Below are 26,688 nucleotides of genomic sequence, written 5' to 3' on the forward strand. Positions count from 1 at the left end.
TCAACGGTCTTCTTACAATTAAAAATTTGTCTTTGAACGATATTTTTAAATACCTGTGTCCTGGTCTTCATTTATATTCCCTGTGTCCCGGTCGTCATTTGTGTCCCGGTCTGTAATTTCTCTTTGAGTGTTTTTCTTTTTAGTATTTTTTAGTTTTTTACATTTTTTCTTTTTTCAGTTTTCTTTTTCTTCTTTATTTTTCAGCTTCACTATGAAATACATATCGCCGAACCTTTGTTTTTTTAACTAAAATCTGGTAGGCATTGATGACCTTATCCAAGTCAAAATCCCAAACCCAATCATCATCGCTGTCATTTTCAGTTTTAATATGTTTTGACTCTCGCTGTCCAGGTGGATCTTCATCTAACTGCGCGGTTTTGCGTTCTTTAGCCTCAAGCCTGTTTCCTTGCTGTTCTTTTGATTCCTCGGCACGCTTTCTTTTCTGACTTTCTCTATCAGCAGCAAGTTTTTTGGCATAGACTCTTTGAACATCTTCATCGGCTTTTGCCATGGTAAGTTCATCAGTCATTGTAAACTTAAACATTAATAGATTTCTACGTGAACATATGTCTTAAATATCTTGAATGACGTCACCGTCAAAGCAAAAATGACGACAACTAATTTCATGACGTCAGCCGACACAGAAACATGACGTCACCTGATCCTCAGATCCACAGACAGACAACTTATTTTTATATATATAGAAGATCTATATATATAAAAATAAGTTGTTTGTGGGTTATGTCTGTCTGTCGAGTGACGTCGTGTTTGTCCGCATATGACGTCTGAATTATTTCACACTTATACAAAAGAAGAAAAAAACTAAAAAAAGTAAAAACTACAAAAAAAACTAAAAAGAAAAAAAAAACTAAAAAAGCTAAAAAACTAAAAAAAGGTAAAAAACTAAAAACTAAAAAAAAACTGAAAAAACTAAAAAAAGGCAAAAACTAAAAAAAAACTAAAAACTAATAAAAAAAGCTAAAAAAGCTAAAAAACTAAATAAAGGTAAAAAACTAAGAACTAAAAAAGAAAAAAACTAAAAAAAGGAAAAAACTGAAAAATAAAAGAGAAAAAGAAAACTAAAAAATATAAATAAAATAAAAAAAAACTAAAAAAGATAAAAACTACAAAAAAAAACTAAAAAGAAAAAACGAAAAAAACTAAAAAAGCTAAAAAAAAGGTAAAAACCAATAAAAAAACTAAAAAGAAAAAAAGAAAAAAAAACTAAAAATTTTTTTCATCATATAATATGACGTCTGAATTATTTCATCATATACCAATTCAATTGTATTCAAGCCGATGTAGCTGAGTTGATAAGGCGTTATGTTCCAGGTTCTAGGTTCAAGAGGTTCCAGGTTCGAACCTTGGCTTTAGTATTAATATAAAGGAAGAAAAATCTAAAGAAGGTAAAAACTACAAAAAAAAAACTAAAAAGAAAAAAAAAGAAAAAATCTAAAAAAGCTTAAAAACTAAAAAAAAACTAAAAAAAGGTAAAAACCTAAAAAAAAACTAAAAAAGGAAAAAACCATAAAATAAACTAAAAACTGATAAAAAAAACTGAAAAATAAAGGAGAAAAAGAAAATTAAAAAAATTAAAATAAAAATAAAAAAACTAAAAAGATAAAAACTTCAGAAAAAACTAAAAAGAAAAAAACTAAAAAACCTAAAAAAGGTAAAAACCAATAAAAAAAACTAAAATGAAAAAAAGGGAAAAAATAAAACATTTATTTCATCATATACCAATTCAAAAACCAATGTATATACAGACCGGGACATCGGGGCACAAATGACGACCGAGACACCGGGATGACGACCGGGACACAGGGAATATAAATGACGACCGGGACGCAGGGACACAACTACAACGGTGACGCCGGGGACACAGGGGGGATATATAAATGACGACGGGGACACAGGCAATGTTCGATTAGCAATCACCATCAACAAAGCTCAAGGGCAATCATTAGAATCATGAGGTATAGATCTGAATATGGATTGTTTTTCCCATGGACAATTATATGTTGCATGTTCAAGAGTCGGTAAACCTGACAATCTATTTATATGCACAGACAATGGGGCAGCGAAGAATGTTGTATATTCACAAGTTTTACGTCGTTAAAAACATATCTATATCTATATGTATAAAAATAAGTTGTCTGTCTGTGTGTCTGTCTGTCAGGTGACGTCATGTTTCTGTGTCGACTGACGTCATGAAGTTAGTTGTCGTCATTTTTGCTATGACGGTGACGTCATTAATGGTATTTAAGACATGCGTTCACGGAAAAATGTTTAATTGTAAAATGACTGAAGAACCTACAATGGCAACAGCCGAGGAAGCTGCTCAAAGAGTCCATGCCAAAATACTTGCTGCTGATACAGAAAGTAAGAAAAGAAAGCGTGCCGAGGAATCACAAGAACAGCAAGAAAACAGGCTTGCAGCTGATAGAGAAAGTAAGAAAAAAAAGCGTGCCGAGGAATCACAAGAACAGCAAGAAAACAGGCTTGCGGCTAAAGAACGCAAAACCGCGCAGTTAGATGAAAATCCACCTGGAAAGCGAGAGTCAAAACATATCAAAACTGAAAACGATAGCGATGATGATTGGGTTTGGGATTTTGACTTGGATAAGGTCATCAATACCTACCAGATTTAAGTTAAAAAACAAAGGTTCGGCGATATGTACTTCATAGTGACGCTGAAAAATAAAGAAGAAAAAAAACTGAAAAAAATGTAAAAAACTAAAAAAAACAAAAAAGAAAAAACACTCAAAGATAAATTACAGACCGGGACACAAATGACGACCGACACAGAGGGAATATAAATGACGACCAGGAACCTCAAAGAAAAATTACAGACTGGGACACCCGGACACAAATCACGACCGGGAATATAAATGACGACCGGGACGCAGGGACACAACTACAACGGGGGACGCCGGGGGCACAGGCGGGGTATATAATTGACGACTGAGACACAGGGATTGTTTTAATAGAAATTACAGACCGGGACACAGACAAATTACAGACAATGACGACCGGGACACTGGGACACAGGGAATATAAATGACGACCGGGACACTCAAAGAGAAAATACAAACTGGGACACCAGGACACAAATGACGACCGGGACACAGGGAATATAAATGCTATTTATATGCACAGACAATGGGACAGCGAAGAATGTTGTATATTCGCATGTTTTACGTAGTTAAAAATATATATTTATATCCATCTCTATTCACAGGTGGGACACAGGGACACAGCTACAATGACGTTTAACTAATATGGCGCGTAACGACTTTCGCGCTCGGGGGGCTTGGGGGGGGCGCGAAGCGCCACCCCAACATCTAGTATATATATAAAAATAAGTTGTTTGTGGGTTATGTCTGTCTGTCTGTCTGTCCGCATATGACGTCTGAATTATAAAATTCATCATATACCAATTGAAAAACAAAAGTATTCAAGCCGATGTAGCTGAGTTGGTAACGCGGTATGTTCCAGGTTCTAGGTTCGAGAGGTTCCAGGTTCGAATCTGAATACAAAAGAAGGAAAAAAACTAAAAAAGGTAAAAACTACAAAAAAAACTAAAAAGAAAATAAACTAAAAAATCATAAAAAAGCTAAAAAACTTTTTTTATATAAATGATTTTATATAATTTGATTTTTATATAATTTTATATAAATGACGACGGGGACATAGGGAATGTTCGGTTAGCAATCACCATCAACAAAGCTCAAGGGCAATCATTAGAATCTTGAGGTATAAATCTGAATACGGATTGTTTTGCCCATTGAGAATTATATGTTGCATGTTCAAGAGTCGGTAAACCTGACAATCTATTTATATGAGTGGGTTTTATTTTAATTTTACATAAACAATTTTGTTCATTAATTGACTTCAAAAGCGATGCATTTACCCATGGTTTTCTTGGTGTATGCCTATGTCCTTTCAGATTTCTATATGGGCAAAATTTATCAAGCTTTTCAGTCAGTTTATTATAAAAGTTATCTAAGGATTGTTTTGGATCCATTTCATCAATTACTGAACTCCACCCTACGTCATCGAGTTCTTTTTTTAATTTTAACCAATTCTTTTCCTGAAAGTCTCTTCGATTTGTTGACTTCTTTTCGCTATACGGGAGTTATAGCGAAAAATCTGCCATCAGTACGCAGGTTGTTCTAATCCCTCATTGAAATCATTTTCATCTGTGGAACATTTGTCACCTGCTTCCGATTCGCGATTGATTCGATTCGATTCTGGTCGATTCCTGTCATTTTCTAGATCCACGTGTAATTGTGTAATCATATTCTTATTAGATTCAAATGGTTGTACTAATCCATTATCGAAATCATCTTCATCTGTGGAACGTTCGTCACCTGCTTCCGATTCTCGATTGATTCGATTCTGGTCCATTCCGGTCATTTTTAAAATCCACGTGTAATTGTGTAATCATATTTTTATTAGATTCAAATGGTTGTTCTAATCCCTCATCGAAATCATTTTCATCTGTGGAACGTTCATCACCTGCTTCCGATTCTCGATTGATTCGATTCGATTCTGGTCGATTCTGGTAATTTTCTAGATCCACGTGGAACTTTATAATACAAATCACATTTTCATCTGTGGAATATGTGTCACCTGCTTCCAATTCGCGATTGATTCGATTTGATTCTGGTCGATTCTGGTCATTTTCTAGATCCACGTGTAATTCTATAATCATATTCTGATTAGATTCAAATGGTTGCTCTAATCCCTCATCGAAATCATTTTCATCTGTAGAACGTTCGTCACCTGCTTCCGATTCTCGATTGATTCGATTCGATTCTGGTCGATTCCGGTCATTTTCTAGATCGACGTGTAATTCTGTAATCATATTCTTATTAGATTCAAATGGTTGTACTAATCCCTCATCGAAATCATTTTCATCTGTGGAACGTTCCTCACCCGCTTCTCGATTGATTCGATTCGAATCTGGTCGATTCCGGTCATTTTCTAGATCCACGTAGAACTTTTTAATACAATTCCTTTGTACCGGCTCAAGTAATTCTACCTTAATGTTTAGTGTTCCGACTTCTACTATATACTTTCCCTCAATTGGGTCATAGGGTAATCTGGTAACACCTTTTAATGGGAGGCGATGAGATTCTTCCATACTGAATTTCTGATCGCTTAGGCGAAATTCAGAATGGCCAATTTCATCATTTTTCATTTGTATGCTCTTGTCCGCTTCAGCCTGAAATCAAACTTAGTAGTTTCGCTTACTTCAAAAATTTTTGGAAATTCCCAAAACAACACACCATCAACAAGGCTAGTTTCCTCTGTCGAATAACAGTACCTTGGTTGACTATAGACACTATCTTTTCCTATGTTGAGTAACGGATCCTTATATATTTTTATGTAAGCCCTTTCTTTTCCCATTATAACATTTTTTATTATTGCGCTATGTATGGTTATTTTTATGAACATTTTTTAACAACAAATGAAAATATAAGCGAAGTAACTTATCAAACGCCTCTGTCGTCACTTAAATCTTTATTAGTTTCTCAAAATGTGTTTGAAGACTTAAGAGAAAACTTACTTCCATACTAAAGTCATCCAAACATAAGTAAAATTATGCTCTTATAAATTTTTGAATTACTCTTGAGCAATATGGTCAATTTAGATTTTCCTTTGATTATAATTAACCTTTAAAACTAGAGTTTAAGTAAAACGCCTGGTCATCATCATGTAGCTGACTTGCATATATATGGTTCTCTAACTATGTTTTAGTATAATTATCATGATATTCTACAGTTTTAATCCATGTGGTGGTAAATCGGTAATATGATCTGAATTAAGAAATTCTAGTGTAAATTTAATTCCTCCTCACTGTTTATCCTTCTCAGAATCATACATTTCATAGGATTTGTATTGGCCTGGGATTCATCGTGATTCTCGCTGCTCGACTAACCGTAGATCTAGCTGTGTATCATTTTTGTCAGGTGATTGATTTTCTTCGAACGTAAATTTCGACAGGACCTTTGCCTGTCATCATCAGGTGCAAATTAAAATTTTTTGCTTGAAAATAAGATCACTAAATAAATAAAACTAAAATCACTAAAAAATGCTAATAATGAGCCGAACTTAGAATTATTGTTGTGACCTGACCCTAATTTTGATAAATACTTTGATGGCTGATATCCTTGTGGATCTTGAAAAGATTAGACATAAAGGAGGGGGTGGGTTTTTTTGGGAATCTTCAGTCTATGGGTAATAGGGTAATAAAAAAATCTTCCTCCTTAAGTTTTGTCTTTTTAAGGCAGGAATCAATGGAATCAGCATGTTCTTTTAATGGGTGATGTAGAGGTCTCAAGGTACGACCTATATAGGTATCGTCTCAGCTGCAAGGAATCTTATATACCCCTGGTGGATCTGAAGTAAGATTATCCTTGCCTTTTTTCAAGAAGGAGGAGATAGTCCTTCTCGAAGGAAAAAAACACCATACCTCAAGACACCACAAAACACCACAAGACAAAGTTTAAGGAGGAAAATAGTTTTTCTGCATTGGCCCATTATAGTTTTAAAACCCTTCTCACTCCATTAAATTTGACCAGATCCAACTTATTGCGTGTAGATTAATGGTTAAGAGTGATGGATGGTAGGTTTCTTTAGTATGTATTTTGGAAATATTTTACTTGTTTTGTTCATCAGTAAATTAGAAAAATGTCTTACTTTCTACTTAAGTTTTTTGTTCCGGGTTTATGCTGTTTCAGTTTTCGGTTTCGTTTTCATGCTTCAATGATCAATATAAAAGTTATAATTATAACATAGTAACAACAATTCATTGATACATATGTCAAAAAGGGCCATGGCAAAATCAACAACAAAAAAATCAAACCCACAAGCAACGATACTTAATGTTCAATACGTGCAAGGAAAACAGGTATGTGGCTCAGTCCTAGTCTTAGGACTAACACAGCTTCAGAATTTATAAAAAAAAGTAATTTCTCTGAATCTAAAGGGTTTTTTTTACTCTAAAGTTCGTATTCGGCGCGTCTTGAATTCGGCGCGATTTTAGAAAAAGACCTATCACAAGATAGGTCTTTTCTAAAATAAGATTTTTATCTGCCCTTTTGTTATGATGCCGTCTTATCCGAGCGGTTAGCATGCTAGACTTGAAATTGTTTGTACTCGAGGACAGGGGTTTGAGTCTTGGTGTCACTGGTTTGAAACAGGGGTCAGAGCTCAAATGTAAGCTTAACTAGAGTCGATCCATTTCTAAATTGACATCTGGGTATCAGGGGAAGGTGAGCAGGAAGGGTTTGTTAAAGCACAGTATGGCTGGCCCCCTACCCCTTATTGCACTTCCTGGTTGAGGGCCAGAAAACGGAGATCAGCACTGTTGGTAGGGACTGTAAGGTCCAATACTGTATTCCTTCCCTTATCAAATCTAAATTGGGGCAAAAGTAAGGATTGTTTTTCTGCCTAAAATGGTTCGTGTATTTGCCTTCTTCCTCTCGCTGTAACTTAGCCTAACCTCCAAAAGTGATGCATATTGCCTACCTAAAGATCTTTAGTGGATCATGTTAAAGTAAAAATAAAATTGAAAGAAACAAGAGATTCCAGAAATTCTGGTTGCAGTGTCAGATGCAATCTGAACTAATAATCTGAAATAATAATCTAAATCTGAAATAGTAAATAATTCAGAAAAAATTGTATTCTCCTAATTTTACAGGTCTATATTATCTCCTGATCATCCGTATATATATATATATAATATATATATATATATATATATATATATATATATATATATATATATATATATATATATATATATATATATATATATATATGTATATATATACATATATATATATATGTATATATAGGCCTATATATATATATATATATATATATATATATATATATATATATATATATATATATATATGCACGAAAGTCATTTAATAGTCCACCATCCATAAAAAATTTTAATGTAGCATGGAAAATAAATAAAATAGAAAGCTAAAATCAGCAAGCATAGAAGTATCGAAAATCATTCAAACAAAATTTAGTGGAAAATGTCTTTTCACTGGGTTTGATTTATCTGTTCAATATACACTAATTCTCGAATATTGTTTGCATGGGCAAACTTTTTGCGACGACGCTACTCTTATGATCCTTTAGCAGATAGAAAATAAATTTAGCCTACTTATAATAGCAGGTTTTTATGTTGTCGATATTTCTTTCTGATATGAAATGCTTCCTAGAATGCTAAAAACGAAGTGTTAGCTTATAGTAACTGAAAATTTTAATGACAACAGTAACAACATATAGTAACAACAGGAAGAAAAAAAAATGTCAAGTGAGTAAGAATCTCACGTTGACGCTTATTCAGAAATGGTAACTATTATTTTGGTTAGTCTTATTGGTAAAAGTTTATTGCGATATCAAATTTATGGGATTTTGAAAAATAACCTGAAATCCCTCGAAAAGGGTGTTGGACTCAAATGAAAACTACCATTTGAATCACCTTATTTTTGAACTTACCTTTTGAATCACCTTATTTATGGGATATTCAAAAAATAACCTGAAATCCCTCGAAAAGTGTGTTGGATCCAAATGAAAACTATCATTTGAATCACCTTAGCTAACATTCTATACAGTAGTTCTACAGTCGTTTCTTGAGCAACAAAGAATATCAGCGCTTTGAAAAAAAAACTGTTTAGTGAGGAAGAATCGCCATTTTAAGCTGATTCCGAAATACTACCCATTATTTCGATGTATACTAATTGTAAAAGTTTATTGCGAAAACAAATTTGTAGAAATTCCGAAAATAGTCGGAATTCCCTTGAAATGGTGTCGAATCAAAATGAAACTACCGTTGGAATGACAATAGCTTAAAATCCCTGATGGAAGAATTATAGTCCCCCATCTTGAGGAACAAGGAGAATCGCTTTTGCATGGAAGGCATTGATGTCTCCTTTTCTTCTTGTTTTTTTTTTCGCCACTAGTGGGGCGCTGAAACATCATAGAGATCTTTAAGGGCTCATTCGAAAGATAGTTTCTATATCTACGCGCTTTTTGTAAGTAAAAAGGATAATGTCAGAAGTAAAAACAAATTTCTCAAAAGAGATGATGTGACATACGCATCTGTTAAAATGCTACTTTTGTGGGTAAGATGTCATACTTGAGTGACTCCATTCGATGTGGTTTGTTCTTTTCTAATTAAGATAAACGCAGCCTAAAGTTTCTTACGTTGGTTTTGTGTTTCCTATGAATTTTCTATGACAGTTTTGTTATTTTTTTGTTTTTTAAGCCAGGAATTGGTTGGCCAGAAGAGTAACTTACGCCATGTTATGTAACAAGTTCCCAGCTTCATTCCAGTATTTGAATGGTGAATTAGGTCCCATCTTACCTTATATCTTACGGAATAAAACGATTTGAGATAATTCACGCTCTCACATGCCCTCACTAAGAAAATTTAGACTTAATCCAAATGGCTTAATTGTTGTGTTTTTTCACTTTTGTGTAATTTATTTTTTACTAGCTGTTGGGGTGGCGCTTCCCCCCCCCAAGCCCCCCCGTCGCGTAAGTCGTTACGTGCCATTGTAGTTGTGTCCCTGTGTCCCACCTGTGAATATAGATAGATATACATATATATTTTTAACTACGTAAAACTTGCGAATATACAACATTCTTGGCTGTCCCATTGTCTGTGCATATAAATAGATTGTCAGGTTTACCGACTCTTGAACATGCAACATATAATTGTCCATGGGAAAAACAATCTGTATTCAGATCTATACCTAATTATTATAATGTATTATAATGATTGCCCTTGAGCTTTGTTGATGGTGATTGCTAATCGAATATTCCGTGTGTCCCCGTCGTCATTTATATATCCCCCTTTGCCCCCCGGTGTCCCCGTTGTTATTGTTTCCCTGTGTCCCGGTGTCCCAGTATGTAATTTCTCTTTGAGTGTCGTGGTCGTCATTTATATTCCCTGTGTCCCGGTCGTCATTTTTGTCCCGGTCGTCATTTGTGTTCCCGTGTCCCGGTCTGTAATTTCTCTTTGAGTGTCCTGGTCGTCATTTATATTCCCTGTGTCCCGGTCGTCATTTGTGTCCCGGTGCTTTGTTGATGGTGATTGCTAATCGAACATTCTCTGTGTCCCGGTCGCTTTCTCTTTGAGTGTCCTGGTCGTCATTTATATTCCCTACTAGCTGTTGGGATGGCGCTTCGCCATCCCAACATCGTTGGGATGGCGCTAGCTGCCCGGTCGTCATTTGTGTTCCCGTGTCCCGGTCTGTAATTTCTCTTTGAGTGTCCTGGTCGTCATTTATATTCCCTGTGTCCCGGTCGTCATTTGTGTCCCGATGCTTTGTTGATTGTGATGCTAATCGAACATTCCTTGTGTCCCGGTCGCTTTCTCTTTGAGTGTCCCGGTCGTCATTTATATTCCCTATGTCCCGGTGTCCCGGTCGTCATTTGTGTCCCGATGTCCCGGTCTTTAATTTCGTCAGTCGACAAACATGACGTCACTCGACACACACACAGACAACTTATTTTTATATATATAGATGTCCCGGTGTCCCGGTCGTCATTTGTGTCCCGATGTCCCGGTCTGTAATTTCGTCAGTCGACAAACATGACGTCAGTCGATACACAAACATGACGTCACTTGACAGACACACAGACAACTTATTTTTATATATACAGATTTATTTTTTACGCATTTCCAAGGCTTAATTTGTGATCCTTGACATCATCTAGATTAACATTTTTTTTTCTCGTGAGTTCAACAGCGTCAGCCTTGACGCTGTAAACAGATGTCCCGGTCTGTAATTTCGTCAGTCGACAAACATGACGTCAGTCGACACACAAACATGACGTCACTCGACAGACACACAGACAACTTATTTATATATATATATATAGATTTATTTTTTACGCATTTCCAAGGCTTAATTTGTGATCCTTGACATCATCTAGATTAACAATTTTTTTTTCTCGTGAGTACAACAGCGTCAGCCTTGACGCTGTAAACAGTAAAAAAAAGGAAAGAAAAGAAAGATGACACCTTGTCTGCCTTGTTGTTCAAGGTCTTGTTGTTCAACTATCAGCCTTGTTGTTCAAGATGAGGAATCGGGTGGGGTAGAACCTTCCCTGTATGGGGTTTTTGTTAATGGCGATTCCGATTTTGCAGTTTTTAATTGGATATAACGTTATTTTTTGAGCGTTTTCTGGCGATCTTTCAAAATTCCCTTTTTGTCAATAAACTTTTACCATTAAAAGCTTTACCAAAATCATAGTTACTATTCTTGAATCAGCTTTAAATAGTAATGTTTCTCACTTGACAGTTTTTTTTTTCAAAAAGTGTTTTAAAACTAAGGTTGCTATGGGCGACGGTTCTTTACAATAGATCTAATTATCATCTTTACTATTTCAGATTCACCTTGACCTTGCACGCTACCACGAACTCAGTCGCTTTTCCTCACCCGGTGATGAATATGACAAAACTGCTGCTCTCTTTCATCTTCGTCGTGCTGCTGATTGTGGTGTATTAGAAGCTGTAATAGCATCTGCCCGTATATACCTCCAACTGCCGCATAATATTCTCGAAGATATTGATCTACCATTTTCTTTAGAACATGAAGATATTGGTTTGGATTACATGACTTATGCTGCAGAAGCCGGCGATCGAGCAGCGATGATTTTCTTGGCTAAAGTATATGACACTGGCTTGAATCTTGGAACCAGGTGATTTTTTTTTTCTTCACTCCGCTAAGCTTTTTTGGTGATTCTTCAGGGGGAAATTTTTTAGACCTTGACCTTTGAACCAGGTTGTATTGGTCGGGTTTATTTGTGGTTGATATTGGTGGGGAAACCGGCCTACCATATCAAGTATCATCAAATGCAAACGCTCTGGTGGTTTGGCCACGTACTATGACGTGATATCGAATTAGTTCCTGAGATGTATCTTGAAAACTCGAATGTCTGAATGTCTCCGTAGAAACTTCTAGGGGGAATCTTGCATGCGATACTTCTACTGCTACTAAGAACTCACTGCAGCATCAAGCCACCTGAGGCCAACACAGCCACGCACACTCCTCGTCCATTCAAATCTATTCAAAGCCTTCCTCTTTACACCCTTATCTGGCATGTAATAATGTTGTTTAAAATGAATTATATAGCTCCCTTTTGCTTTTAAAATCATACCATTCAAGGTAGGTTGTTCATCATGATCAGAAGATTTTGCACCCAGATCATTTTAGATGCTAGGATTGACCTCATTCTGACTTCCGCTCACAAGGCTGACACTTGTTTGGGGACTATTATGAAGCACATTGCTTTTTGGAATGATTTGACCTGCTTTTGAAGCTTGACGGATTGATATTGACAAAGTCCATAAAAATGCGGCCTTTGTGGCCGTATGTCCTTTCACCACAATTAGGACGGCACGTGACCGTTTAAAATAATATCAAACCGTCAAGCTTCAAAAGCAAATTATTGCAAAAGCGTCAAATTATTCCAAAAAGCAATGTGCTTCATAATAGCTTTTTGGAATAATTTGACCTGCTTTTGAAGCTTAATGGTTTGATATTTTGAACGGTCACGTGCCGTCCTAATTGTGGTGAAAGGCCATACAGCCACGAAAGGCCACAAAATTCCACAAACAAGTGTCAACCTTTTAAACGAAAGTCAGGATGAGGTCAATGGTAGAAAGAGAGAAAGAAGTTCTTTCTGTTGCCACATATACCCATAGATTTCCCATATAGTCCAAACGATCTTAACCTTGTAATTTTAACCATTGGTGATGATCTGGGACCTGATTAAATTCTTTCAAATAAATATAGTATTTCATTTCTGCTGGATCTCATTGCCAAACTGAAATTATACAAGAGACAGTCTAGTGTACCAGAGACAATCTTTTGTAATTTCTGTGTGCTTATTCAGACTATTGATAGTGATTGCGATATTTTGGAGCTTATTAAGATGTGATTTTTGTTTTTTGCATTTTTTTTCCTTTTCTTTATATGCTAAGTTTAATTTAACTTTATTTTTTTCCGCTGATAAGGCTCCTGGATGTGGAGTCAAAAATATTCGAATTTTTGTTATTTAGAGTTTGTTTTGTTTTATTTTTTGTCACTGTTTTATTTAAATTGTACCGTTTTTTTTTTCTCTGAAATTTTTAAATGGAAAAGTAGTGCGGTCTCAAAAATTATTTCATTAAAGGAGTTAACTTTTAACGTGGTAATAATTAAGGGCTAAGAAATATTTGAAATATTTTTATTGCTTGCTAGGGTTTTAATCGTTTTAAAATAGTTTTGAAAGGTAGTGTTTTTTTTAGTGTGTTCTGCACATGTTTAGAAAAATTGTCAGCAAATAGAACAAGATGAATACCAGCATCAGAATCAGTTATACATTATAAGGAAGGCAGGGGCCAGGAATAGAACCCTGTGGTGCCCCTTTTTCATTAAGGGGTAATAATTAAGGGATAAGAAATAATATGTTTTTATATTTTTTTTACCGAATTATCGTGAAAGTTCCTGCTAAACGTGAAATTTTATCGTCAGAGTGCGGTCTTGGACAGGAGCCGTTCGTGTGTACTCGAGAGCTGTTGCTGCACTGACTGAAATGGATGATGACGGGCATTTTGATGGGACCATGGACGACCCCCAACATCAGCTCTTTTTTATCAGCTTTTTTTATTAAGGGGGTAATAATTAAGGGATAAGATATTATATATTTTTATCGTTTTATATTTTACCGCATTATCGTGAAAGTTCCTGCTAAACGTGAAATTTTATCTTCAGAGTGCGGTCGTGGACAGAAGCCGTTCGTTTGTACTCGAAAGCTGTTGCTGCACTGACTGAAATGGATGATGACGGACATTTTGATGGAACCATGGACGACCCCCAATATCAACTCATTGCCCGTCAAGCTGAAATGTATAGAGATGGGGGATTTGGTCTAGAGATTAATTACGTAAAAGCAGGTATGTTGGTCTTTTTAACTAGAATGTCTATTGTTAAACTAGAATATATATTATAATCTGGAATATCTAGAATCGAATAGAATATAAAAATGCAACCAACTTCAACTTTTCAACTTTCAACTTTTTCTTTATTCAACTCAAAAAATACACAAACAATATTATGCCCCAACAGAGAGCAGAGCTCGTAAGGCTGGGACAGTGCAAAAACATAAGAAAAAACATCAACATCTCATCTTAATAATGATTCCAAAATTTAACACGACAAAAGACAAACAAAATAGAAAAAAACTCATAAAAGAGAAGTAACTAGGATAAATAAATAAAGAAATATCGGGCAGCAGGGGCGTGGGAGGCCATCCCAGACACAGGGACACAAAAGCGAAACACACAAATAAGAAGATCAAATAATTTAATTTTCCATCATTAATGGTGAACAATCAAAATTTTAGCTAACAATCTGTAATATTTGCTTTTTTTAATTTAATTGAGATTTTTGGGGTGGATTAAACTGAATTTTATCACTCAGCTTATAATTGTTTGCAATGAAGGGTATTTGGTACCTAATCGAAAACCTTGATCTTTCAGAACTTACAAAACCTTCTTTAAGAGGGTTTGGTAAATTTATCATCTTCTGTCAGGATTTACTGCAGTTTTACACTCGTTTTTCGAGTGTTTTTGTAGAGGAGGGGTTATTTTTATAGAAGAGTAAGTTTCTTACCCTTGCCGATCTCCCTCCTCCCCCTCTCTACTTCTTCCTGTTCGTGTCATTACAACAAATAATTCTCTAAAAAAGTTGTCATTTTTATCTTCTGCAGAAGACAGATTTACAATTTGTATGCTTTTTTTAAATTTTAGCTTAAACAATGTGCAAATGCTAACAGTAGCAAATGCTGCAGTTAATAAGCTGCTCAGTATCTTATACTGTAACTGCTGCAGTATATAAGGTAACTGCTGCAGTTATCGAAGCTGTTCAAGATCTTTTCTTTCTTTTTACTTTAACATTATCTAACCATCTTAACACCCTATCTGACTGGTAAGATCGGGAAACGATCTTACCGCCCTTATTCTGCCCTTATTCGTGAAACGACCAAGTAGCTACTCATGACCAACAACTGCTATATGGAATAATTTCGGAGGCATGATGTGTCGCCCTCCTAATGATGTCATGCTGCGCTCCTCTCGGCACTAGGAGACATGAGTGGCATTTAACAACGCTCTGATAATGTCTTTCAGAAGGATGTTCTGCCATTTAGCTCGTCCGTGCAAGCAGTCGTTGTCTCGTCAAGAAGTCGTTGCTGTGAAATCACTTTACCGCTTATGTGCCAGCTAACGTGGGAAGGCCTAAGCTAAGGAAATATTACCTTCAGTATATTTGATGCTCTTTTTAACACGGATTTCCTCAAGTTTTTCAGGCCGTTTACAAGGCTTTACTCAAGATAGATGTATCTACTATTGCTAGTGCTACAAACTCTATGGAATGTTAAGCCTCCTAAGACTTTTAAAGCAAATGATCTTCTTGCATCCAAAATTCAGTGGCCTAGCTAGGGTGAGGAACAAGTGGGACAGCTGTCTCCGGGTGCAGTCTCTGAGGGGACACTGAACTGAGTTTTTTGTCAAGTTTTTCAGGGCCCCTAAGGCTTGTAAAGCAAATGATCTTCTTCCACCCAAAATTCAGTGGCCTAGCTAGGGTGAGGAACAAGGGGGACAGCTGTCCCGGGCATAGCCTCCAAGGGGATACTGAACTGAGTTTTTTTTTGTAAATACTATGATAAAACTTATGTTTTTATAGTAATGGTTGGATGGGGGAGGGACTGGCACTGTTTTATACGCTGTAAACCTTAACTACGCTTCTGACAATGTTTTCTAAGTCTCTGCTGTTGTTATATCACAAGAGATCAAAGGGCTATGAATTGCTAAGAGGTAAGGAAACAGAGGGATAAGAAAGGATTTTGTGCAGCCTTTGTCTATATCAGAGAGTCCTATCACACACTCGAAAACAATGATAAAGAATCAGACCTACAAATACATAATTTGCCATCTGTCGTTAACCTCCCTTACCCCATAACCTCTGTCAATCTCAACTTTGTTCAAATTGGGCTGCGTATTACACTGTGTGTAAACATTTTTTTCATTGCAGCATTTCAGAGCCTCTTTTTTGTCACTTCTCAATATATCTCCGAAAAGTTTTGCCAATCTTTAGTCAGATCCTAACCTTATTTGTGGTTTCTGGTTGTTTTTACTGCTTTTCAGTTTAATTTGAGCTTTACTGAAAACAAAACACATTTTAAATGTGTTCAATTTTTTTACTTTAATAAATAAAAAAATTATTAAGACTTTAAGGAATAAATATATATTAAACTGACAATCCATGTTCATTTCTTTTTTTTTCTTTTTTTTTCAGTAAATTACAAATTATGTTCTGGTTGTGAGAAGGCATGGTTGTCAGCCCCATTCATGTTAATTTCTGCTTGTTTTGAGCTCGACTTAGTTATTTCTTATAATTTCTGTTCGTTTTAGTTTTCATTTATTTTTTTATGGTGAATTGTAGTAGTTCTGCGCTTGGAAAATTATTCGACTTTATTTCTGCTCATTTTTGGTCTGATGGAGCTCCTTACTCTTCTTTGAAAACTTAATTAATAATTAATAATAATTAATAGTTAATTAATCTTTCAATCAGAAGAAGGTGCCCGAGCCAGGCCAAAGTTTGGGTCGCATGTAATTTCCAAGCTTTATGTTTATAAATGTCATTCTACAGTTTCTCAGTTAACAAATGAACTAACCTCATTTTTATACAATCCTAATAAGAGAGGGCTTAATGTCAGGTTTGTTTCTCACTCAATTGGACTATCTGTCTTGAATTTTCTACAATTAGCCATGACTTGATGCCCACAGCAATTCCATTTTAGTGCAAAATCTATCTAAGCCATCATGATACATGTACCGAACCAAGCCAAACCAGGCCAAAGTTGTGTGGAACCAGGCCAAAGATTGTGTGGAACCAGGCCAAAGATTGGGTCGTACTTCATTGCTATGCTTTTGTTTATAAATGTCATTCAACAGTTTCTCTTAAAACTGTCATGCGTATCTTCTGGTTCTTACTTTAATGTTTATGCTTCTCCATATACGAAGGGTATGGGGGAAGTCAATGTAAAACGGAGGCTGAATCTAAAGCTGTACCAACATATTCCAGGCTATGTTCTTTAAGCTATGTTCTATAACTTCTATGCTCTATGTTCTATAAGCTATGTTCTGTATGTTCTTCCTTTAATGTTCATGCTTCTCTATATGCAAAGGGTATGGGCGAAGTCACACTAATTTTGAAATATACAACGGAGGCTGAATCCAAAGGTATACCAACATATTCCTGCCTATGTACTGTAAGCTCCCGAAAATTATCATTCTGAATTATCAAATTTGAGTTTTTCAATGCGCTGTTTTTGTTTGTTTGTTTTTTTTTTTTTTTTTTTTTTTTTAATTTGGTTTATTGGACCTAAATTAAAGAATCTTAAGAATTAGAATATATAATTAGGATAAAAAAAATGAATAAGGGTCATAGAAAACTAAATGAAAACTTTGCTAAAAATGTTTGAAAACTAAATAGAATGTTAAAATAAATAAATAGAAAACTAAATAGTAAAATAATGAAAATAAATAGAAAACTAAATATAACTAAATAGAAGAAGTAACTAAATACTAGTAAATATGAAAAAATTGACAATTTAACTGTAGTTAGTGTTGCTATAGGGTTATTATTTTGTCAAACAGGAGAATTCTGGAATTCTAAAGATCCAGAAAGACTAAAATTCCAGCTCCAGAAAGCATCTTATAACTGTTTGTGAGTGCAGCTCGAGAAAGCATCTTATAACTGTTTGTGAGTGCGGCACTTAGGTTTGCCAAATGATTTGTTTTGGAATTCCAACTGAACTAGCAACAGAAATAACTCATCATCTGCCAAAAATAGCTACACTATGTGAGCTGTTCAGAAGCCAAAAGTTTCCACGTTAAACCAATTAATGTAATAAAATCAGAGTCAAAATGCATTTCTGGTTTTGATATACACACAGCCTGGTGAAAAAACATATTATGTTTTTTTTGTTTGTGTTTTTTCGCTATTGTTGAAAATCAAGAACATCAAAAATTTGTTTAAACACATTTTAGTATAACTAGTAGCAATGTAACAGAAGCCCGCAAGGAACCACGTAATGACTGCTGAATTCCATGTAAGACCTGCTAAATTAACCGAAGTTGCATGCTATGCATTGGCAAATGAAGCCACGGTTAAGAGGAATTTGAAGGAGGAATAAGGAGAAGAAGAAAGAAGAAGGGAGGAATTTGATAAAGAACTGAATTCTTTCCTCAATGATGAGCCCAGACAAAAAATGGTGTGTGTCAAATTAGATTTCAACGCAAAGGTTGGCACCGACGGGTCTTGTGCGAAGCGAAAATCAGGAGCTCCTAAGAGAAATGACACAGACAAACGGCTGGTTGTTGCTGCCATGTGGCATTCTGCCATAATGCCAAAAAGACAATCATATATATCCCTGGATTTTACCCGCCAGGTGTATATGAAACCAGATTGACCATTTCTTGATAATTAAAAAGTTAATTAAAAAGATATAATTAATTAAAAATTGAGGTATCATGTCTTCTTGAACCGTAAGCTTTCTAAACTCTATGGTTGCCACTATAAGAGTGAATCTGCTGGCTTCTGAAAGGTGATGACGACATATAGTTAATTATATCTATATATATAAAAATAAGTTGTGGATGGATGTGTGGATGGATGTGTCAGGTGACGTCACCTGAAAAAAACTGGATCAGGTGACGTCAAAACTGAAAAAACTAAAAAAGGCAAAAACTACAAAAAAAAACTAAAAACTAATAAAAAAAATAAAAAAGCTAAAAAACTAAAAAAACTAAAAAAAGGCAAAAACTACAAAAAAAAACTAAAAAAAAACTGAAAAAACTAAAAAAAGGCAAAAACTACAAAAAAAAACTAAAAAACTAATAAAAAAAGTAAAAAAGCTAAAAAACTAAAAAACTAAAAAAACTAAAAAAAGGTAAAAAACTAAAAAAAATAAAAAATAACAAAAAAACTAAAAAAAAGGAAAAAACTGAAAAATAAGCTAAAATAAAGGTAAAAACCAATAAAAAACTAAAAAAAAAAAGGAAAAAACTAATAAATGACGACACTCAAAGAGAAAAAAAAGGCAAAAACTAATAAATGACGACACTCAAAGAGAAAAAAAGGCAAAAAACTACAAAAAAAACTAAAAACTAATAAAAAAAATAAAAAAGCTAAAAAAACTAAAAAAAACTAAAAAAAGGCAAAAACTACAAAAAAACTAAAAACTAATAAAAAAGCTAAAAAACTAAAAAAACTAAAAAAAAGGCAAAACTACAAAAAACTAAAAACTAATAAAAAAAATAAAAAAGCTAAAAAACTAAAAAAACTAAAAAAACTAAAAAAAGGTAAAAAACTAAAAAAACTAAAAACTAAAAAAAACTAAAAAAGGTAAAAACTAAAAGAACTAAAAAAGAAAAAAATAAATGACGACACTCAAAGAGAAAGCGACCAGGACAAAAGGAATGTTCGATTAGCAATCAACAAAGCACCGGGACACAGGGAGTATAAAAAAAAGAAAAAAAAAGGAAAAAAATAAAGGAGAAAAACAAAACTAAAAAACGAATGTATATACAGACCGGTACACCGGGATACAAATGACGACCGGGACACAGGGAATATAAATGACGACCGGGACACAGGGACACAACTACAACGGGGACACCGGGGGAAACAGGGGGGATATAAATGACGACCGGGACAAAAAAACTAAAAGAAAAAAAAACTAAAAACTAATAAAAAAACTAAAAAATCTAAAAATCTAAATAAGCTAAAAAAGAAAAAAAAAGGAAAAAAATAAAGGAGAAAAACAAAACTAAAAAACGAATGTATATACAGACCGGGACACCGGGATACAAATGACGACCGGGACCCGGGACACAGGGAATATAAATGACGACCGGGACACAGGGACACAACTACAACGGGGACACCGGGGGAAACAGGGGGATGTAAATGACGACCGGGACACCGGGACAGGGAATGGTCGATTAGCAATCACCATCAACAAAGCTCAAGGCAATCATTAGAATCATGAGGTATAGATCTGAATACAGATTGTTTTCCCATGGACCATTATATGTTGCATGTTCAAGAGTCGGTAAACCTGACAATCTATTTATATGCAAAGACAATGGGACAGCAAAGAATGTTGTATATTCGCAAGTTTTACGTAGTTAAAACCATATATATATATCTATCTATATTCACAGGTGGGACATAGGGACACAACTACAATGGCGCGTAACTATTATGGCGCGTAACGACTTACGCGCGCGGGGGGGCTTGGGGGGGGCGCGAAGCGCCCCCACCAACTAGGTGTTGGGGTGGCGCGAAGCGCCACCCCAACAGCTAGTTATAATATATAATAATATATATAATTTATATAATATATATATAAATAATATATAATCTATATATATATATATAACTTTTCTGGATTGTTAAGAATAATGCAGCTCTTGAATATAATTTTAAAGTAATATGTGATACAATTTGCATTCTAACTAAAACGAAATTGATTTCAAAAAAGAAAAAGTTTGATAAGATTTGGATCATCGAGTGTTCTTGATGGCTTGGAAAATTATTCTGATTTATTTATTGATAAGTGGTGTAAGAAAGAGAATAAAAATAAAGAGAGTTTTCAAAGTTGGAAGAATTTAATTATTAGTAGAATACGAAATAAAATATATTCTATCTTAAAAAATAGTACACTAAAACATTATTTTATAACGCTAAGATTAAACAAGCAATTGCTAATCTACAGAATGAATTTGTAATTGTGCCAGTGGATAAAGCTAATAATAATTTGTCAGAAACTTTATTGTGATATCTTAAAAAGGGAGTTATGCACAACTAATGTTTACGAAAAGGTGAATTTAGAGGGTGAGAATTTAATTGAAAAGACTGAAGAAATACTTTTTAAAAATTTTAATATTAAATTAAATGACAATGATAAAAAGTTCCCTTTCCTATATTGGACTGTAAAATTTCATAAAAATCCCCCCTAAACCACGGTTTATTGCTGGAGCACCTAAATGTCCAACCCGCATTGCTGCTACTGACCTCTCTTTAATTTAAAGGAAATTATAAATAAACTTAAAACCTATTGTTCTGGTATTAAAAAATTTTCGAATTTTAATCCATATTGGAGTGTTAATAATTCACTGCAGGTGATAGATTCTTTAACAAGGGTTTCAGCTAAAAGAATTGAGTCTTTCGATTTTGCGACAATGTATACTAATTTATCAGTTAATGTAGTGGTAGATAATTTAAAAACTGTCATCAAGAAATCTTTCCTCTTATCTAATAAAAGGTTCTTAAAAATAGACACTTAGAATAAAAAAGCCATATGGACAAATTGCTTTAAGACTACAGTTAACTTGAGATGTTACAGCTTGGATATGATTTTTGAGTTATTAGAATTTGTTTTATACAATACTTATATAAGATTTGGGTGGTGATTTGTACAAGCAAATCGTGGGAATTCCCATGGGGGGAGGGAATGCCAGCCCATTTATAGCTGACTTGTTTTTAAGTCAACTAGAATATAAATATATGATGGATAAGAATAATCCAAATAATTTAAAACATGTTTTGTCAAATAATAAAAGATATTTAGATGATATTTTGGTCTTAAATTGTAAGGATTTCATTGGTATTTCTAAAAATATATATCCATCAGAGCTTACTCTTGAACCTAGTCATGGCGCTGGTCATGAAGATCATTTCTTAGATTTAAATATTAATATTTCTGATAATAATAAATTAAGTTTTAAAATGTATAATAAAACGGATGATTTTGATTTTGTTTCCCATTCCCTGAGTTTCCCATTCCCTGAAAGTAACATACACTCAAATATCACATATTCGGCGTTTTTCTCACAGTTACTTCGTTATGCAAGGTTTTTTAGTAATTATATCGATTTTAAAATAGATGTAAAACCTTAAGCCAAAAATTGATATTAAGAGGTTTTTCTGCAAATAAATTAACTTAGCAATTTAAAAAATTTAGTTTTCATTATAACGAACTTTTAAATAAATACCGAAAGAATTATCTGGAAATACTTAAGAAAATTTTCGGCTAATTTCGGAGGTTCGCGAAAAGATGATGCAGCGCCATTTATTTTGAATTGTGTTTCTAATAGAGCGGATTTTTTTTAAAAATAGCCTCATGGTAAAGATTAATTCTATAATTGTTTAGTTCGTTCAGGTTTTTTGCAAAGTGTTAATATTTGTGATTTGGTAAAATTTATCACATTTAGTTTACCTATTGTTGCTAAAAAGAGGAATACATTAACAGGATAAGTTTGTTTTGGTGTTACTTGGTTGTTCTACATTTGCTGTTTTTTTTTCATACGCATGTATTTTGGGGGTGATACCTGACACGGGAATGCCATGGATATTCTGTGGTAGGCACAGCACTTGACTGGGTAGAGAATTTAAAGTGCCGAAACCCTATAGGCAAGTGTATTCTCCTGATGAGCCCTTGTGTTGGGTTGTTGCCTCTGAATTATTTGTGTTTATTGTTTCTATTGTTTGGTAAATGACGACTTATACTTATTGACGACATGCCTGTCCATGGATTATTCTTTATGGTTGATTGTGTATGGCTATGCTGTTTGACCTGTGTGGTTGTATGGATGAGTAGGGTTAAGGCCTCATTCAAGTGCTGGTCTATATTAACCACTAATTTAGGAAAACAGTTTTCTCTTTCTCCTTCTATCTCCTTTCTTTTTTTTGTGTTTGTGCTGCTACATAGATGATTTCTCTTTTCATTATATATATAAATAAGTTGTATGTCCGTCTGTTACACTATATATATATATATATATACATATATATATATATATATATATATATATATATATATATATATATATATATATATATATATATATATATCTATACTAGCTGTTGGGGAAGCGCTTCGCGCCACCCCAACACCTAGTTGATGGGGGTGCTTCGCGCCCCCCAAGCCCCCCCCCCCCCCGCGCGCGTAAGTCGTTACGCGCCATATTAGTTACGCGCCATTGTAGTTGTGTCCCTGTGTCCCACCTGTAAATATAGATATATATATATATATATATATATATATATATATATATATATATATATATATATATATATATATATATATTTAACTACGTAAAACTTGCGAATATACTACATTCTTGGCTGTCCCATTGTCTGTGCATATAAATAGATTGTCAGGTTTACCGACTCTTGAACATGCAACATATAATTGTCCATGGGAAAAACAATCTGTATTCTGATTTATACCTCATTATTCTAATGATTGCCCTTGAGCTTTGATGATGGTGATTGCTAATCGAACGTTCCCTGTGTCCCCGTCGTCATTTATATATCCCCCTGTGCCCCCCCCCCCCGCGTCCCCGTTGTTGTTGTTTCCCTGTGTGTCCTGGTCGTCATTTATATTCCCTGTGTCCCGGTCGTCATTTGTGTCCCGGTGCTTTTTTGATGGTGATTGCTAATCGAACATTCCTTGTGTCCCGGTCGCTTTCTCTTCGAGTGTCCCGATGTCCCGGTCTGTAATTTCGTTAGTCGACAAACATGACGTCAGTCGACACACAAACATGACGTCACTCGACACACAGACAACTTATTTTTATATATATAGATAGATAGATAGATATATATGTAAAAATAAGTTGTTTGTGTGGCGACTGACGTCATGTTTGTGTGTCGACTGACTTCATGTTTGTCAACTGACGTCATTTGAAGGATTGGGCATTATGCCGTCACGAAGTTGTTTGTCGACTGACGTCATGTTCGTTATGACGTTAAAGGCTTTGTATATAACGTCATTATTAGTATATAAGAAGGCCTTTCAAAGAGAAATTTTTAATATAGATCTTAAAATGACAGAAGAACCTACAATGGCAGAAGAAACAACCGAGGAAGCTGCTCAAAGAGCTAATGCCAAAAGGCTTGCGGCTAATAGAGAAAGTAAGAAAAGAAAGCGTGCTGAGGAATCACAACAACAGCGTGAAAACAGGCTTGCGGCTAATACAGAAAGCATCAAAAGAAAGCGTGCCGAGGAATCACAACATCAAAGAGAAATTTTTAATATAGATCTTAAAAAAGACAGAAGAACCTACAATGGCAGAAGAAACAGCCGAGGAAGCTGATCAAAGAGCTAATGCCAAAAGGCTTGCGGCTAATAGAGAAAGTAAGAAAAGAAAGCGTGCCGAGGAATCACAACAACAGCGTGAAAACAGGCTTGTGTCTCAAAGAGAAATCACCAAAAGAAAGCGTGCCGAGGAATCACAAGAACAACCTGGACAGCGAGAGTCAAAACGTATCAAAACTGAAAATGATAGCGATGCTGATTGGGTTTGGGATTTTGACTTGGATAAAGTCATCAATGCCTAACAGATTTTAGTTAAAAAAAAAAAAAAAAAGGTTCGGCGATATGTATTTCATAGTGACGAAAGACAAGTCAAGGTAAAACAAACCAAACAACTTGAAAGTGATACCGATGATAAAAAAAACGACGTTGAAAGGACTATCGTTTCCCAGTTGCAACATCTTTTCCACATAAATAATAATTTAGTGCTTCTGTTCAAAACAGCAATCGAATTAATGCCTACTGATACGCAACTATCAACCAAGTGGTAATCGTTATGGTCGGGGATTTGTATATGACGTCAAAGGCTTTATATATGACGTCATTATAAGTATATAACAAGGCGTTTCAATGAGAAGTTTTTATTAAACTCATCGATGCTACGATGCCCTACAATATCCTATCATTTTTTGGGATGGAGTCGACGGCTTTCACTTTAATATTAAATTGATAAATCCAGCCAGTAACAAAGAAATGGATAAGAAATGCAGCGCAATGAAATATTATGCCTATAGATTAATGGTTGGTCTTTTATTACATTTATATATAATCCATCTTGGGATTAGATACAACAGCTTTTACATCGTGGACAATCGCCGGTTCATAGACATGACATTACGGCCCGCATCTTCCGGCAAAAGTTGCTCTCCTTCATCTCCTACAGAGTTATGGGAGAAATACAAATCGCAAATGGCCGAGAATATACTCCACCGAATACGGCTAGAAAGGTCAGATATGACCTTGGACTTTACAACAGAAATTTATAACTGCACTGTAGTTATGATTGAAGAATTGTGCTGATATATTGCAAACAAACTTCTCAAGCATTTGGGAATGCCTTCACCTAATCGTACTGCTTCTATTTCTACATGTGTAGAATGGGATCGTGAACAAAGTTACAACACAACTGATCCATTGTCGTTTGTTACAGAACGGGACACCGGGACAAAAGGAATGTAAATGGCGACCGGGACAATCAAAGAGAGATTACAGACCGGGACACCCGGACACAAATGACAAGCGGGACACAGGGAATATAAATGACGACCGGGACACTCAAAGAGAAATTACCGACCGAGACACCGGGACACAAATGACGACCGGGACACAAGGAATATAAATGACGACCGGGACACAGGGACACAACTACAACGGGGAAGCCGGAAGGGCACATGGGGGATATATAAATGAGGACGGGGACACAGGGAATATTCGATTAGCAATTACCATCAACAAAGCCCAGGGGCAATCATTAGAAAAATGCGGTATAGATCTGAATACGGATTGTTTTCCCATGGACAATTATATGTTGCATGTTCAAGAGTCGGTAAACCTGACAATCTATTTATATGCACAGACAATGGTACAGCGAAGAATGTTGTATATTCGCAAGTTTTACGTAGTTAAAAACATATATATATATATCTATTTATATTCACAGGTGGGACACAGGGACACAACTACAATGGCGCGTAACTAATATGGCGCGTAACGACTTACGCGCGGGTGGTGTGGCGCGAAGAAACGATCTCACGCTACACCAACACCTAGTATATATATATATATATATATATATATATATACATATATATATATATATATATATATATATATATATATATATATATATATATATATATACATATATATATATATAAATAAGTTGTCTGTGCGTGTGTGTCGAGTGACGTCATGTTTGTGTGTCGACTGACGTCATTATAAGGATTGAGCTGTATGCGTCATGAAGTTGTTTGTCGACTGACGTCATGTTTGTCAACTGATGAAATTACATACCGGGACACCGGGACACAAATGACGACCGGGACACAGGGAATATAAATGATGACCGGGAACCTCAAAGAGAAATTACAGACTGGGACACCCGGACACAAATCACGACCGGGACACAGGGAATATAAATGACGACCGGGACATAGGGATGCAACTACAACGGGGACGCCGGGGGCACAGGCGGGATATATAAATGACGACCGGGACGCAGGGATTGTTCGAATAGAAATTACTGACCCGGACACAAATGACGACCGGGACACAGGGAATATAAATGAGGACCGGGACACTCAAAGAAAAATTACAAACTGGGATACCGGGACACGAATGACGACCGGGACACAGGGAATATAAATGACGACCGGGACACAGGGACACATCATTAGAATAATGAGGTATAGATCTGAATACGGATGTTTTTCC

At 35.1% G+C, this 26,688-nt stretch overlaps 2 protein-coding genes across 2 annotated transcripts in view; one reads left to right on the forward strand and one right to left on the reverse strand.

Annotated features, from left to right (window-relative positions):
• The window catches only part of LOC136040359 (PIH1 domain-containing protein 1-like), a 491,267-nt gene that overhangs the window by 97,405 nt on the left and 367,174 nt on the right, over positions 1–26,688 (reverse strand). The window lies entirely within an intron of this gene.
• The window catches only part of LOC136040355 (eukaryotic elongation factor 2 kinase-like), a 53,255-nt gene continuing 37,973 nt past the window's right edge, over positions 11,407–26,688 (forward strand). The window contains exons 1-2 of the mRNA XM_065724600.1: positions 11,407–11,742; positions 13,800–13,981. Coding sequence (XP_065580672.1) covers positions 11,657–11,742; positions 13,800–13,981 — 268 coding nt within the window. The 5' untranslated portion in view covers positions 11,407–11,656. The remainder of the gene's footprint in view (positions 11,743–13,799; positions 13,982–26,688) is intronic.

The sequence above is a fragment of the Artemia franciscana genome, chromosome 20 (assembly GCF_032884065.1).
Source record: "Artemia franciscana chromosome 20, ASM3288406v1, whole genome shotgun sequence".
Lineage (NCBI taxonomy): Eukaryota > Metazoa > Arthropoda > Branchiopoda > Anostraca > Artemiidae > Artemia > Artemia franciscana.